This window comes from Kogia breviceps, chromosome 11 (genome assembly GCF_026419965.1).
Source record: "Kogia breviceps isolate mKogBre1 chromosome 11, mKogBre1 haplotype 1, whole genome shotgun sequence".
Classification (NCBI taxonomy): domain Eukaryota; kingdom Metazoa; phylum Chordata; class Mammalia; order Artiodactyla; family Physeteridae; genus Kogia; species Kogia breviceps.
Genome location: NC_081320.1, coordinates 67,120,671 through 67,137,658, shown reverse-complemented (window position 1 = coordinate 67,137,658; position 16,988 = coordinate 67,120,671). Strand labels below are relative to the sequence as shown.

The following is a 16,988-nucleotide window of genomic DNA, read 5'->3' as shown; positions in this document are numbered from 1 at the left end:
AAAATACAAAAAGGTGTTAAAGACAATCATACAAGTTGGTTGGAGCCATTTGTAGATGGCCCCGACAGAGCAAGACCCCCGTGTTTATAGCCAGGACGTGCCTTGCACTCCATTTCCACATTAGTTGCAGTGAGCCACCCAAGCTCGTGTACCAGCGGAAATTTCTGGAGAGCAGACCATCATGTTTCCCTCATATCAGTGAATAATGATGAGCAGGGAGACAGCAAGGACAGGGCCTTGGCCGTTTTGCACAGCTGAGATTCCCAGCCAACTCTCATAGTGTTTCCTTTGGTTTCATTTTTTTAGCTACCTGAATATTATACATTTACTTTCAGATAGAATGGCAGAGAGGGTTTTTTTGGGGTTTTTTTTGTTTGTTTTTTTGTGATATGCGGGCCTCTCACTGTTGTGGCCTCTCCCGTTGCGAAGCACAGGCTCCGGACGCGCAGGCTCAGCGGCCATGGCTCACGGGCCCACCCGCTCCACGGCATGTGGGATCTTCCCGGACCGGGGCACGAACCCGTGTGCCCTGCATCGGCAGGCGGATTCTCAACCACTGTGCCACCAGGGAAGCCCTGGAGAGGGGTTTATTTAAAGTGGGTGTAGACTGAACCTCAGCAAGACGTTGCCTTATTTACCAAGTCAGTTTGCTAAATGGTGTGTTACCTTTTGGAACTTGCTCAAGGCAATTCCTGCTACAAAAGGGGGAGTTGCGGGCTTCCCTGGTGGTGCAGTGGTTGAGTCCGCCTGCTGATGCAGGAGTCCTCCTCATCCTCCTTCCTAAGAGGAGGAATTTGGAATGAAGGCAGTTTTGAAATGCTGGTGTCTTCCAAAGGACACTGCTAAATAAACAAGTTCTGTTGCCTAACTAGCCTCATGCCAGGGCCGTTTTAATAAATGTACATTGTGGCTCTGGCATCTGTAGCATGTGCCTCCTAAATACCATTTTCTCTCCGGGGGGGGCTTTCATAAATGCACAGAGCATGCACTCCACATGGAACACAAAGTTTTCAATTTGTTTGGAATTCAGTATCAGTGTTTACCCAGAAGTGAGATAAAACTGGACTCCAAGGCTGTAGAAATCAAATTCAGGAATCATAGGTAACTCAAGGAGGACCACACCCTCCTTACTCTCCTTTGGTGTGCCATGTAACAAGTGTGTGTCTACATGGGTGAAGTGATTAGATACCTAACATAAGGAACACTAACAATTATTTCTAATACTTTCCTCTTTGTTCCACTCCATTCGACACATTACTGCCCTTACATGATGTTTCAAGACACAAGACAGTCCTATTTTAAAAAGGGTGATCCTATGCTGAGGACACTGAGCACTGAGGGCCTTGGGGGAGGATGTTACTTGGAGTAAAACTGGCAATGAAAGTCTTCCCCTTTTTTTTTTTTGCCTATGGGAAGGATGTGCTGCGTTCCTGGGGGAACCCAGGCCATGTTTCCCTCCTGCTCAGAGCTCTCTGGTCTGATTTCCTGGGTCTACCTTTTGGAGAAATGACAGTTCTCACTTTCTCACATCCTCTCTGACCAATGGAGTTGGAACATTTACTCAACCCAGAGAGCTCACACTGGGAGATTCTTCCACCTGTGCTTTGAGACCTTGGAAGAATTTCTTCTGCCCAAAAGGTAGTTTGTTACACTGAGGAAGTAATATGTTTGAGGAAAAAATACAGCATATATCTGAGAACTGTGCTCAGTATTGGAAAAGGAAAAATTGGACTTGAGGAAGTTGTCTGTTATTAATATGCTGCATTAAGTAGATAAAAAGCTATCACAAGTAGAATATATAGATGTAGAGTAGTTCTATTCTGAAGCTGTGAGATTTAATTAACAAAGGCAGTTCTAATTCAGTCAAAGTGGACACGTTATGAAGACTTGATCTCTAAGATGGTTTTGAATCCTTTCTAAAATATTTCCTGAACTATAGTACAAATAAAACATTTTAACCAACCTAATTTCTTTAAAATGTCATGGACTAAAGCCCACTGACGATTTTATAGCTTTAGTTTGGACATGCACAATTATAAACGATGTATAGGCATTGAATTTAGAGCTGGAAGGGTCCTCAGAAATCAATTTGGTGCTTCCAATTTATTCTTGAAACTAGAGCCCAAGTATGATTTATCCAAAGTCCCAAAATTAGTTGTTGAATGAGTCATGAAAACTAGAAACTAGCCCTTTTGATTCCAGAACCAGCCACCAGGGTTGGGGCAATTCGTGTAGTGCTTAAGAGACTGAGATTTTGGGCTTCCCTGGTGGCGCAGTGGTTGAGAGTCCGCCTGCCGATGCAGGGGACACGGGTTCGTGCCCCGGTCCGGGAAGATCCCACATGCCGCGGAGCGGCTGGGCCCGTGAGCCATGGCCGCTGAGCCTGCGCGTCCAGAGCCTGTGCTCCGCAACCGGAGAGGCCACAACAGTGAAAAGCCCGCGTACCACAAAAAAAAAAAAAAAAAAAGAGAGACTGAGATTTAGAGACTGAGTAGGTGGGCTCAAACCCTGGCTATGCCATTTAAACTTCTGTGCTTTGGTGTACCTCGCTGTGCCCCTTAGCTGGCCAAAACGACAGTACATACCTTATAGCCTTGTTTTAAGGATTAAATGAGATAATCTGTATAAAGTACACAGCTCACTGTTTGCCAGGTAGTAAGTGTTCAATAAGTGATGCGAATAGCAACAACAACAAACACTAATTGCACTTACTTGGTACTCTTGTAGTTCATTCAGTCCTCGTGTTACCGAGTCCAAGCTTACACTGCTTGCTGCCCGAGAGGCCAGTAAATAAGGAGATGAGTTGGTGGGGCAAAGGGTCACAACTTTATCTGGAAAGCCAGCAGATGGAGAAGCTGGTGCACTAGTGTGGCAAAGAACCGTCTTCCCCAAGTTAGAATTCAGGCTTCTTTTATACTAAAAGGGGAGGGAGTGTGGTTAGTTATTGTAAACTTCTTGGTGTCCCAATCCTTTGTTCTTGCAGCTGTCTACTAAGTCAGGTCACATGTTTCTGTAAACCTCCAACAAGCAAGTGTTATTCTCTGTTCTGCAACTTTTTATCTCTATAAGAAGGGAAAATGTTTTATCTTAAAGGTCAGAGCCTGAGGATGTGTTATCCTGTATATTTCAGGCTATAGGCAACATTCTTAACTTGTAGCAAAAGCAATAGAATACAAAGGTTAAAGTAAAAGAAACATCCAATTTGGAGTCAGATTTGTTCTTCCCTATTACATTCCCATCTATACTTACAGTTTAGACAGTATTATTACTACCAGATAAGGAGTTGATGCAAGGAGAGCTTAAGTGACTTGCTAAGGTCGCAAAGCTACTAAGCCTCAGAGCTGTCTTCCAAGTTCACGTCTTCACTGTCTGAGCCGCTGGACCTGTGGCTGTGGCTGCAGTGTGTTCCTTTTTCTCAGTGGTGCTTCAGCATCTTCCTCATCCTGTCTACATTTCTCATGTCACTTAGTTGATTTCGCAGCATCTGCTCTAAAACTGACTATCAGACTGAAGGCTCTGGTCTGGGAATGCTCTCTGAAGACTCTCTTTCCCTCCCTGCCTCTGCTTCACACTGGAGCAGGGACTCCTTTCTGCTTTCCCTTACCTCATAATCATCAAATTAATAGGTATCTGAATTAAAATTTAAGTTTTAAAAGTTAATGCATTTCTAATCAAATCACACCCATAAGCCGACCCAGCTTGTAGTCCTAGAATAATTTATTGTTGAAATACCTGGTCAATTTTTTGTGCCCCTTCACTTCCACATGCTCATTATCTATATTAGTTGGCTTCCACTAGAACAGAAGAAATAACATCGCAAAGCAATTCATTTGGCCCTTGTTTTTGCAATCTAGTGGACAGCAGTATAGCACAGAGGTTAAGGATAATGGCTCTAGAGTCAGATTACCTGGATTCAAATTCCAACTCTGACAAAATAGCTGCCTAATTCGGGGGAAGTTTTCATAACCTCTCAGTGCCTTTATTTCCTCATCTACCTTCTAGTGCCTGGGCAGCAGTCAGCATTCAACAAACGTTAGAATGTCACAGAGCAAGCTTTCACCCTCTCACTGTACTGAGCTACACGGACGTTACCTTTCACCCAGATGTACGCGTGTTCTCCATGATCTCTCTCCACAAACACAGGGAGGCTTGTGCTTAATAATTACTGTTCAGAGCAAGTCTGTTAATTGGTCAGAGCAGAGGGACAAATATAGAACAAGTATTGTCCATATATATGGAATTCTTACTTAGGATTGATATTCAAAGTTCCCATAGCTAGGACAGATTTTTCCAGCGTTCAGTTTTGGTTTGATTTTGTGGGTTATCTATTAGGAATAATAATCTCCCTGAAGGTGTCATAAAAATATAATCAAGATTGATAAAATTCCCTGGATAGAAACGTGTCAAAATACTAACAAAGGCAATAGCAGCAGCAATAGCTAACATTATTTAAAATTTTGCTATCTCCCAGGTGCTAAGTGTCTTACATGCATTATCTCATTTAATCCTCACAACAATGGTATGAATAGGTACTGTTGTTGCAACAGGAAGAGCCAAATCTGACTACACGTTGGAACTGTTTCTTTTACCTTAACCTTTGCTTTCCACAGCTTTTGTTCACTGAAAGGATACTGTCTACACATAACGGCCTGCCTCGGGGAACCCTGCCCAAATGTTAAACCAAAGTGCCTTTGTTCAGGGAAACATCCTGACCCTGTCTGCGTGGATTGCTGCAAGAAAGAAGAAATTAACACATCCCCTCCCGGAGGCCGGACATTCCAAGGGAAATTTGCAAATCTTATGGCCTTTTAACTTTATTTCTTTTTTATTTTAAATAATTAATTAATTAATTTACTTATTTATTTTTTGGCTGCGTTGGGTCGTCGTCGTTGTGGTGCGCGGGCTTCTCATTGCGGTGGCTTCTCTTGTTGCGGAGCACGGGCTCTAGGCGCGTGGGCTTCAGTAGTCGTGGCGTTCAGGCTCAGTAGTTGTGGCTCGCGGGCGCTAGAGCACAGGCTCTGGTAGTTGTGGCACACGGGCTTAGTTGCTCTGAGGCATTGGCCTTTTTACTTTACTTGCTCATCTCCTCCCCCATCTCTGTGCTATAAAAGAAACTGGCATCCAAACCCCGATAAGATGGTTATTTTGAAACACCAGTCTGCCGGTCCAACGGCGTTCCGAATAAAGTCGTATTCCTTGCTTCAACACCTCGTCTCCGATTCCTTGGCCTGTCTGCGGCGAGCAGAGAGAGCTTGGACTCAGTAACATTATTACTTGTACTTAACAAATGAGAAAACTGAGGCGTTACCCAACAATGCTGCCTAAGGTAGCAACAGCCCCACCCCAGTAGTTATTCTCTATTTCATTAAAGTTTTATTTTCTTCACGATATTTATCACTATCTAAAATTACTTTGTTTATTGCCCCTATTAATCACTGCTGTATCCCCAACTCCTAGAACCGGCCTGGCTGCCAATAATTGTTTGTTGAATGAATGAATGAGGCTTAAAAAGTTTAGGTACTTGCCCAAGGTCACATAGTCAGTAAGAGCCAGTATTCAAGCTGAACTCTAAACTCTAGAGCATGAGGTGTGGTTCTTTATTGTAGCTTTTTATAGCTTGAAAGCCCCCTAACATAATCTTACCCAAGCCTAATATTTCGTGGATGAGGATACCGATACTCAGAAAGGCTAAATTACTTCCCAGTATCACACAGACTGTTAGTGGTAGACCCAGAATCAGACCCCAGACTGCTCGCTGTGTTTTTGTACCGTGAATTCAGCCTGGGGAGGTGGTCATGTAAAATTGAAGGAAAATCCTATACGTATGTGCTGTATGTAATCCACCCACTTCTTCATGCCATAAACCTAAGTCACACTTGACACTTCCCTCTCTCTTACCACCCCCTTCATCTAATTAACTAAAAGTTTTGTCAGCGTACCTTCTAAATATAGCCCAAACTTTCCACTTTTCTTCATCTCCACTAACCATCACCCAAGCCACCATCAGCACCCATCTAGGTAATTGTAGTAGTCTCCTGCCTAGTTTCCCCCACCTCCTCTTGCCCCTTTTAAATTATTTATTAAATAATTTAATTTATTTTCTCTAGAGTAGCCAGACTGATCTTCTAAAATTGTGGATCTGATTATACCACTCTGCCACTTAAAACATATCATTTATTTTAAGGTGCAATTTAAAATTCTTAATATGGCCTTTGAGGCTGTGGGGTCTGGCCTCTAAACACCCCTCCAGTCTCATCTTGTCCTACCTATTCCTTTCTCATTTATTCTACAGCTCCACTGACCCTGTTTCCATTCCCAGAACATCACGCTCTTCTTTTCAAAGCTCTATTTCATGGTGCTTCCCTTCTGTGGACCATTCCCTCCAGCCCTGTGCCCCTCTTCCTCCTCTACTTGGCTGTTCATCCTCTGGGTCTCAGCCTACATGCCATTTCTACAGAGAAGTGTTCCCTAATGGACACCTCCCAACCTCCCCTCCAACCAGGTTAAGTCCCCTATGACTGGTTCTCAGAAGCACCCTCTATTTTTCCCACACAGCATTTATTACAGTTATAATTAGGGACCTTATTTGTGTAATTGTCTGTCCAATAGTCTCCTTCCCTAACAAGACTGAATCTCCAGTGACCATGCTGTATCATTCCCTGCTGATCTACAGGGCCTGAAACATAGTAGATGCCCAATAAATATTTATAGAGCATTCTGTAGTCTTCTTATGGATTTCTAATCTGGGTTGAAGCATCAGTGACAAAGCAGAAATGTTTAAGGAGAAGGAGACAGAGCATAAACACTGAAAACAGTCCAAGAGGTTTACGTACCCATTCCAGCCATTTTAGTAATATCCACTGGTGCATTTCTTCTTCCAGAAGAGTCAACGGCTTAGCTAAAGGTGTGCTGGGCTCCCCGTTTAAGTCTCGGGTTTGAGAGAGGCCTTACTTCTGACTCCTGCATGATAGACATGATCATTTAGATGGAGGAGGGTAAAGAAAGCTGCTGCTTGCTGTCCAAACATCAGCTGAGCACAGAAAAGCCATGTCTCTGCCACAGGAGCTAGGTGTGTTGTCATCATGGGGCAAGTACAAGCTGTTAGAGTGAGAAGAGTGAGTCAGCAGTGCTGCCTGTCGGATGCTGTCTACATCTGACAGCACGGACTACAGGGAAGCAAAAAGCTCTCAAATGGAAGTGATCTAGAAAGACCCATGCTTGGCTAGAGACCCATGTCTCAATATCTACAGACAGTTAATTTTAGGATTTGTTCAGCCTTTGGTTTAATGATGAATGTGTTTGTTTCTAAATTAACCACAAAACTTGGCATTTAAAGTAATTCTAAACAAGCTACTTCAGAGATGAGAAAAAAGTGGTTACATACATGAAATAGATCACATCACCAACTTTGCCCTTCATTATTTCTACATAGACAGCTAATTTTTCATATTTTACTGTTGGCTGACTGTGGGTTTTCTGAAGTCTAACAGATTCAATAGGCCCAGTTCTGACAGAACTATCTGTAGGGAATAAAACCTCTGTTCCAAAAAAAAAGGAATGAAACCAAATGACCATGGAAATCTAAGAATAATATTCTTCTTCTTCCAAACAGAACTCTTGTTTAGCTAATGCTTTTTATGGAGGTCCAATGGATGAAAAAGGTCTTTTCTCCTATGAGTTAAAGTAATTCAATTTGTACAGAAACCACTAAGGAATAGGAAGTCATGTGACTGAATAACTTTTAAGGAAGTGTCCTAATTCATGGCATGTGTTTTAGAAAACAAGTTATCTAGAATAAGCCATTAATTAGAATGTTGTTTGTTTTGTGTGTGTGTGTGTGTGGTATGCGGGCCTCTCACTGTTGTGACCTCTCCCGCTGCGGAGCACAGACTCCGGACGCGCAGGCTCAGCGGCCATGGCTCACGGGCCCAGCCGCTCGGCGGCATGTGGGATCTTCCCGGACCGGGGCACGAACCCGTGTACCCTGCATCGGCAGGCAGATTCTCAACCACTACGCCACCAGGGAAGCCCAATTAGAATGTTTTGTAATGCTTTGGGGGGATCAATACTTTATCTGCTGTAAATGCCACTATGATCATTCTGCTCTGCCTCATCAGATGATGTCAAGAATATAGCAAAAGTGCCTATAATTGATTGATAGAACCCTACGATATTATTAATGGAGTATAAAAATCTTGAGAAAAATAAAACCCTCACCATTAGCATCCTTGGCTTGTATGTCCTTCTAAAAATTATTCTCATCACTTTTCCAATGAGTTTCTCTCTGTTACATGAAGCAGAACCACTGTTAAAGGGATGTTGTTAAGACATGAACCCACAAGGATGACAAAATAAGAGAACATACAACATAATTTTGGAAGCCAAGAAGTACATGGATGAGATGTCATTGACTTAGCAGATATTAGAAAGCCAGCAATTGGGAAACTTGAGAACCAACCCAGTTCATACCTGAAACTTTGAAAGGCTCAGCAATTGGTGTCACCAGGTAATTCTAAAAGTAGGAGTTGAGGGGGCACTAAAATAAGGAGGATTGATTGAAAATGGGTTAAGAAGCAGTAATTTCCCCATTCTAGGCTACTGGGTAACTTCCCCTTCTGTACTGCCAACAGAGGAGGAGGTTTATTCTCTGGAGAGGGTTAAATCAAGGGATTTTGGGTTGGAGGACAGTAGGCACAGTTGAAATCAGACAGTACACCAAAAGCAGGGTGGAGGGACTAGGTTAACATAGGCTGACTGATTGCTGAGCCTCTCTACTCACACCCCACCCACATTCCTCAGCCCTCTTCACCTCCAATCACCTTTTTATCTTTCTACAAAGAACTACCTGATGTATCTGAGGAAAGCTTTTAATGTGACAGGTACCAAAACCAATAAACAGAAAAAAGCAACATGAGGAAGACAAACTATGTAAAGATAAGAAAACTTAAACTATAATTAATATTTATGTAAACAACAAAGAACTACCTGATGTATCTGAGGAAAGCTTTTAATGTGACAGGTACCAAAACCAATAAACAGAAAAAAGCAACATGAGGAAGACAAACTATGTAAAGATAAGAAAACTTAAACTATAATTAATATTTTCAAGTAATTTTTTTAAAGTATTGCATTCATGAAACAGGAGTAAGATGCTCTGAGAAAGAAATATTCAGAGAACTACCACCAACGATAGCATAAATGAAAAGAACAATAAAAAAGCTGGAAGATCAAGTTGAGAAAAACTTCCAAGAAAGTAGAAAACAATGAGAGATGGAAAGCAGGAGAGAAAAGATTTAAAAAATTAGAGGATGGGGCTTCCCTGGTGGCGCAGTGGTTGAGAGTCCGCCTGCCGATGCAGGAGACACGGGTTCGTGCCCTGGTCCGGGAAGATCCCACATGCCGCGGAGCGGCTGGGCCCGTGAGCCATGGCCGCTGAGCCTGCGCGTCCGGAGCCTGTGCCCCGCAACGGGAGAGGCCACAACAGTGAGAGGCCCGCATACCGCAAAAAAAAAAAAAAAAAAAAAAAAATTAGAGGATGAGTTCAGGAGATTCAGCATCCAAATCATAAGTTTCAGAGAAAGAAGACACAAAAATGGAGGTAAGGAAATAATCAATGGAACTTCCCAAGAACCTTTTTTCAGGAATTGAAAAACATGGAGTTTCCAGATTGAAATCGCCATAGAATCATCTAAGCTCTCTAACATTTACCTTCCACACACTTTTTTTCAAGAAGCTGCCGGAGCCTGTGTTACACTAAAATGAGGAAGTAAATCAAGAAAGGAAGACAAAGCATAGAGGACACGAGAGATGGAACACAGCAGAAGGGCAAAAGTAAACCTGGAATGATAGGGAAGGTGGATTTCAGGAGATCAGAGCTACACTGGTGCACTAAGTATATTGGGCGTCCAGTCCAGACCTAGGCAGGTCAGGAAACGCAGGAGATATTTCCTAATGAAGTTGATAGAATACCTCATGTGGGTGACTGTATTGAAAGGAGAAATCAACAACTGGATTTTGAGATTGAATAAAAAATCTTAGCAAATGAGAGGAAAAAAATGACAAGTGTAAACTCCAGAGGGGGGAAACATTATGCGTGAGAGAAAAACCAATCCTAGTTTACAACATAGCTCAGTTGTTTATTTTTCATGGTTATAATAAAATTGACAATGAGTAGTGACCTTACCAAATTATAATATATCTGTATTAGGAAGATGGTGATGGTGGATGGTCGAGGAGTGTGGTATGTGTGGTGTGGGGAGAGGAGTAGAGATAAAGGCAAAAAATGCTTACCTGCCATAATGGGGGTCATTAGATTTTGCCTAAAACTAAAAAATCAAGAAGTAACATTATAAACATGTATGTAGAAAAATGTAATTACCAGAAGAATCAGCTAAAAGAATTGAAAGCAGTAATTCCTGAGGAAGGAGAAAGATTGGGCAGGAGGGCTGGATACTACTGTTTTGTCTTAATCATTCTCATAAAACTCAGTGGCTCTTTAAACTATGTATGTGTATAATTTCTTTAAAAATAAAATCTTTTGGGCTTCCCTGGTGGCGCAATGGTTGAGTGTCCACCTGCCGATGCAGGGAACACGGGTTCATGCTCCGGTCTGGGAAGAACCCACATGTCGCAGAGCAGCTGGGCCCATGAGCCATGGCCGCTAGGCCTGTGCTCCATGGCGGGAGAGGCCACAACAGTGAGAGGCTCACGTACCACACACACACAAAAAAAATCTTTTTTAAAAGACCATTACATTCTCATGTAATGGAATGAGAAAACTTTTTAAGATAACAGCTTTGAGATACAATTCACATACCATACAATTCACCCACTGTTTTTTTTAGTATATTCACAGAGTAGTGGAACCATCATCACAATCAGTTTTAGAATATTTCATCACATCTAACAGAAACCTCGTACTCATTAGCAATCACCCCTCATTTATTCTGGACATTTCACATAAATGGAAAAATAAGACATAAACATGTGGTCCTTTGTGTGTGGCTTCTTTCACTTAGCATAATGTTTTCATGTTCTATCCATGTTGTAACATGAATCAGTACTTTATTCTTTTTATTGCCAAATAATAGTCTGTTGCATGGGCATACCACATTTTATTTAGCCATTCCTTAGTTGATGGACATTTAACCACTGGACCACCAGGGAAGTCCCCTGGAAATACCCTTATTAGGGGTGTAGTTTGGTACAGTTTTGGGGGGGGCAGTTTGATATATCAGAATGTGAAATGTACTTGACTTTTGACCAGACTTCCCGTTTCTGGGTATTTGACCTAAGGAGAAAAATTTTATGTTGGGGGAAAAAAATGTGTCTATTTTACCACTTTATAATCTCATAATATCAAAAACTTAGAAATTAAATGTCTGTCAAAAGGAAACTGGTTAAATTATGATGCAAACAAAATATTTAAGCAGTCATTAAAAATGATGCAGGTATAGTATATTTTTTTTGTCATGGGAATCTATCCATCATACTGAGTAGGGCAAAATGAGATTATTGAATACATCCATGAGAAGATCCCACTTGTGTAAAATATCTTTATGCCTAGAGAGATTTTTCGGAATGATGTCCCAAATGTTAACAGTGATTATATACTAGTGGTGGAATTTTAGGTGATTTTTAAACTTTGTTCTTTGAACCTTTTGTATTTAATTTAGTTAAAAATCAACCTCTATAATTTTGGGGAGAAAATTATAAAACTATTGTAAAAGACTATGCCTTTTAGAAGTCAAATTTTTGTACTTAATCAAGGCTTGAATTTTAGTTAAATACCCTTCCCCTATCATTATTTTTTAAAACCTCAAAACCATCTGCTAAAGGCATAAAGAAATTCATTATTGTGGTGATTATATTCACTTGGTGTGGAACACTGTCTTGGGCTCTTCCTTCAGAGAATTTTATTATGTGTTTTAGTCTTTCTGGAGTCCTTTTTGTGTGGAGGTAGGCCAGGTATTAGGACTTTGGGGTCGTGCCAAAGCTAATCATTAGGAGCAGGCTAAAAAGGTTCTCCATGTGTTCTGGTTATTAGGATAATTGTTTGGGGTTTACATATTATCTCTTCCACTCTTTTATCCTCCTTTGCAGGAGAAAAACATTAACAACAACTTTCATTTTCTTTGAGCTTGTTGTGAGTTAGAAGCTGTTCTAAATACATTTCATATACTTTACTCATTTAACCCTCAGAGCAATCCTGTAAGGTTGATATTACAATAATGTTATTTTACAGATGAGGAAACTGAGGAATAGAGAGCTTCAGTAATCTAACCAAGGTCACTCAGCTAGGGAATGCAGAGCTGGGGCTGGAGCCCAACTGAGTCTGGTTCCAAAGTGCCTGTGATCTTAACTGCTACACTCCACTGCTTCTCTGACTTTCCTTCTAAATATGACTACAGACACTTCTTGCTGGTTTACTTTGTTACTCCCCCAAACTGTCATTTCTACCAGAAATGCCAGGAAGACTGAGCTAGTGAGTACACCTGACTGGACTTTCCTGCAACAGATTGCTCTATAGAGTCATTTCTTTGCTGTTTGTATGTCTATCCATTGATTCTCTTAGGATTTTACTTACCATTTCTTTGACATCATCTTCTCTGAAATGTTTGCATTTCTTACTCCTTGAAGCTGGAGATGCATCTGGGAAAATTAAGTCACGTTAGGTGTTTCAACGTTGCATCAAGACCCATTAGAAGAGTGCTTAGTGCTAAGGCAAGGAACATGCCCTGCTCTTTCCCAAGACCACATGGCATTCTCAGCCCCAGGCGGTGCAGGATGCCTGGTACCCTGCCTGATCCTTAAGTCTGACCACATGGGGAAAACATAATTTTTATAAGGGTATAGTTTATTCAGATTATAAGAGCAATATATATTCATTGTAAAAATTTTTGGAAAATACCAAAAGTATAAAGAAAAAATTTAAAGCACTTGTAATCCTGGGATAACCACTAGAAACTATAATTTCCAAGCATGTCTATCTTCTCTTAAAACAATTTATATTCATTCAAGAAAACTACATGTCTTCTAAATAAATGATTTACAGATGATGATTTTAGAAAATGCCCCTCCATGGAATTTAGTGGGTAGGATTATTGTCAAATTGAAAGATGTACTAAAGTTGGTGAAATTTAAATTTCTCAATTTTATACTCGTTTGATTTTTTTTAATTGAAGAAATGAAATAATTATGCATATTGAAAAACATTAGTATGGAATCAAACAAAAAGGTATAATGACCTCAGTGGTTTTATTTGCTCCTGCAAATGATTTTTCCATTTATTTTTGCTGAATATGAGCTGCATATACAGCTTGTCTTCAACTGATGCTTATGAACTGGCCAAAAAGAAGATTCATATGTACAAGAGTGAGATCTACCTGAAATACCATTTAAAATTTAATTTTGGATATTTGTAATTTTGGTTGTTATTGTTTTACTGTTTCGTTGTGACCGAAATCTAGTAAAAATTATTTAGGATATTATCCTATTTTCCTGGGAAAAGAGTTATAATCAACAACAATAGAAATGCATGTGATACGACGTTACTAGTAATAACTATGGTAAGTTTGAGTCAAGTTGAAATAGCTTGTACTGAACATTATTTTCAAAAAGCCATTTCTTAAGAGAATGACTGTAGAGAGTGTTTGTAGAAGAAACTTCTGTAATCAAAAAGTCTATATCCTCTTGTGTTTTCCAGGCATCTGGCCGGCTGAAGAGGTTTTGGCTTACTACTGCCTCAAGCACAGTGATGTATTCAGGTACAAAGCTGCACCTAAAAATTTGTTTAGCCCACTACGGGTACTGTATCTGCATGTTAAAGATTGCCATGATTACATTCTTCAAATTAAACTGTTGAAAATATATATATAAGAAAGGAAGAAAGAAACAAAGGAAGGAAAGGGGGAAAAGAGGTCATGGTGAAAACGTGTTGCTTCTGAAAAAGAAATCTGAATTGCCTTTGGGTACTAATATTGCACAGCAAGCTTTTTGCTGTATGTCAAAGGCTTTTGATTTCCACTCAAGGCATTTTATTTCACTTTGATTTTGGGGAAACAAAAGTGAAGCTTCAATCAATCCTTACCGATTGTGATGGTCAAAAAAAACAATAAAGACATTCTTTAAACTTCTGCTAGGGAAGTCACTACAGAACATTTGATAAATAAATACCCCACAGCTATTATTTAAAGACGCCATCCCACCCTTGATTTTAAAGGTATTTTATATACCCAAGACAATATGTATTTGTAAAATATAAATTACTATTACAGATTCATGCTATGGAAATGAATGTTTTCAACTGTCAATGTGCATTATAGATTAAACCCATCGATGGGATTCAGGAAAAAGAAAAAACTCCTTTTTTAAAAAAATGCTGAAGATGTTTGGTAGACCAAGAAAATATGGGTTTTTTTCATTTTATTCTCATTTTATAAAAGTCATCCAATATATGCTTCCTGAATAGCCCATTATGACAGACAAGCCGTTAGTGATCATTTTAACAATATATACTTACAAGATTGGGTGTGTGTTTTAACAATATGTATTTACAAGATGGGGTCAATAATATGTAGTTTTTGAAGCTCTATGGGTCCATATGTACCAACCAGTCTGTAATTGCTTTGAACAACTGAATACTCATTATGTGTATTTCAGAACATGAATGTTCTTGCTTGGCTTCTTTTCCTCCTCTTCCTTCTCTTTTCACCTCTCCCTCCCTTGATTGTCTCTCTCTTTCTCTCTCTCTTTTTTTGTTTTATCCTGCTGAGGAAATAAACTTCCCAAACTGGGAAGAAGAAACAATCTCTTAAAGAGTCTAAGCATGTAAAGTAAGAACAGGGCAGTATTGAATTGGGCTGCAGAGCTGCCCTAGAAGTCTGGCATCTGCTCATCTCGCTGTGCTTAAGCTTGCCTGGCGCTCCAATCAGCAAGCACTGGGCCAGGGCAAGAATGTCACACATTGAGGGCTGATATTTAGGCACAAAGAGGAAGGTAAGTGCAGAGTGCCAGACTGCACCCCCCCCCCACCCCACCCCACCCCCAGACTGTCAGCTTTAACTCTGAGCTGCTTTACTTGTGAGCGATGAAGTCAGAGCCCAGTCACTACTTGAGCCTGGGTTTGCTGCCTTAACCATATTATGTCCCTGCATTGTTTATTCACTGTGTTGTGTTGGGGTCAATTGTGATTTAAGTGTTAATTGCTAAATGCTCTTTGTGTAATTGTTCTTTATGGGGGTGGTTCTCCTTTCCAAAATGTTTCAGTTTGTTTTAGAATTTTTTTTTTTTAATTCAAGATTGCATGCATTTGTGTGTGTGTGTTGTGTGTATGTGACCATAATATAGGTATATACACACTCATATATATTCTTCATTTACTTGTCTAACTAACTGTTTTTGAAGGAATGAATGTGGATTAACAGTGTTATCCTTTCCTAACAATTATCTTTCGCTACTCTAGCTAGTTTAGTTGTAAAAGACAGCGCCATTGACAAGGGAAAAAAAGGGAACCTTCTCCGATTTTTCAGCTCAGCGGTGGTTATGTTGCAGTGAACACTAATGAGGGAACCCCCACTGATTTGCCTGCTTTGTGACTTTTCTATTTCATAATTATTTTTAAAACGCAAAACGACATGCGGTAGCCTCGTCATGTCTCCACAACTTCCTGGTAGCGCCGTTCTTACTGCAGATGGCAGTTTGTTCTTGTAACATATATATCTCTCTGACCATTTTCATCTAATTTGTGTGGGTTCTACCATTTCTTTTCTCTCTTTCAGGGACCTTGCTGTGTGTGAGCTAGGGGGTGGCATGACATGCTTGGCTGGGCTCATGGTAGGTCTTTTCTCAATTCCAATCCCATTCAGAGGGAGGAACAAAAGGAAAAATGTTCCAGGGCCTCCAACTGCTGGGTCAGAGAACCGTCAACAGCATCAGCTGCTGTCAAGCTGCCGGGTCTTGAGAGACCTTCTAGATTGACTTACTTTCGGATCATATTGATTTTATGGTTGCCTCGATGAGCAGAAACATTTTACCTCAGTGTAGTCAATATTGCTTGTTGTGACATTCCAGGCCTCGCAGTGTTTCTTCGCCATAGCGAAAGCATTTTTTTTTTTTTTTTTTTTTTCAGATTATAGTCCCATTTGCTAAGATACAGGAATAGCCCGGCGAATCACAGTTGGAGCACCATGATATAGCTGCTAATGTTTTGCCTGCATTATTACACCAACAAACATGATCCAGAGCGCTCAGTAATTAGATTCTTTTGAATTAGATTGGCCATTCAGGAACGTCGTTCCCCATTCTCTGGGTTCTGAGTCATGTATTCAGGAGATATTATGTAGCAGCACAGTGCATTAGACAAGTTTTTATGTCTCTACAAATAAAAGCATATTGTTACACTGATTGGCATTTGACAAACCTGTCGCTCTTACACAATGTGTCAGGGTTACAGCCCAATGTACGAGCATGTCAAAGCTCACAAAAAAATTACCCTCACAAAGCCATCTGCCTGCAATGCAAAGTTATATGAAGGGCATCAGGCAGTCAGACAGAAGCAAGCTGAAAGGCAGAGTGACAGCCTTGTATGATGGCTCTACTAGATAAACAGAAGCCCACAAATGAAAGCCTCTCAGAATACCATCATCCGCTGTCACAATGCAATTACCGAACAGAATGATAGCAAGATAGAGGCTCCCGCAAATGGAATGATAAAAGTATTGACTGATTTGATTGAATGATTAAAATAATGCAGACATAAAATGAAAAAAGATTGAAGATTGTTACAGAGAAATAGGTGAGGAAGCATGATACTGAAGGCTTGTCACTCCTGTCTTCACTTCCACACAGACAAGCATATTTGCTCATTGTTTGCTGTGCTCCCTTTTTTTTTCAGGTTGCTATTTCTGCAGATGTCAAAGAAGTTCTGTTAACTGATGGGAATGAAAAGGCCATCAGAAGTATCCTTATTCAGATAGAAAACGGGTTTG

General features: G+C 40.5%; 1 protein-coding gene across 2 annotated transcripts in view; it reads left to right on the top strand.

Moving 5' to 3' along the window:
- CAMKMT (calmodulin-lysine N-methyltransferase) overlaps nucleotides 1-16,988 on the top strand; it is a 437,650-nt gene that overhangs the window by 362,395 nt on the left and 58,267 nt on the right. For both annotated transcript variants that reach the window (XM_067007662.1, XM_059079422.2), the window contains exons 4-6: nucleotides 13,706-13,766; nucleotides 15,780-15,834; nucleotides 16,895-16,958. In XM_067007662.1, coding sequence (XP_066863763.1) covers nucleotides 13,706-13,766; nucleotides 15,780-15,834; nucleotides 16,895-16,958 — 180 coding nt within the window. The remainder of the gene's footprint in view (nucleotides 1-13,705; nucleotides 13,767-15,779; nucleotides 15,835-16,894; nucleotides 16,959-16,988) is intronic.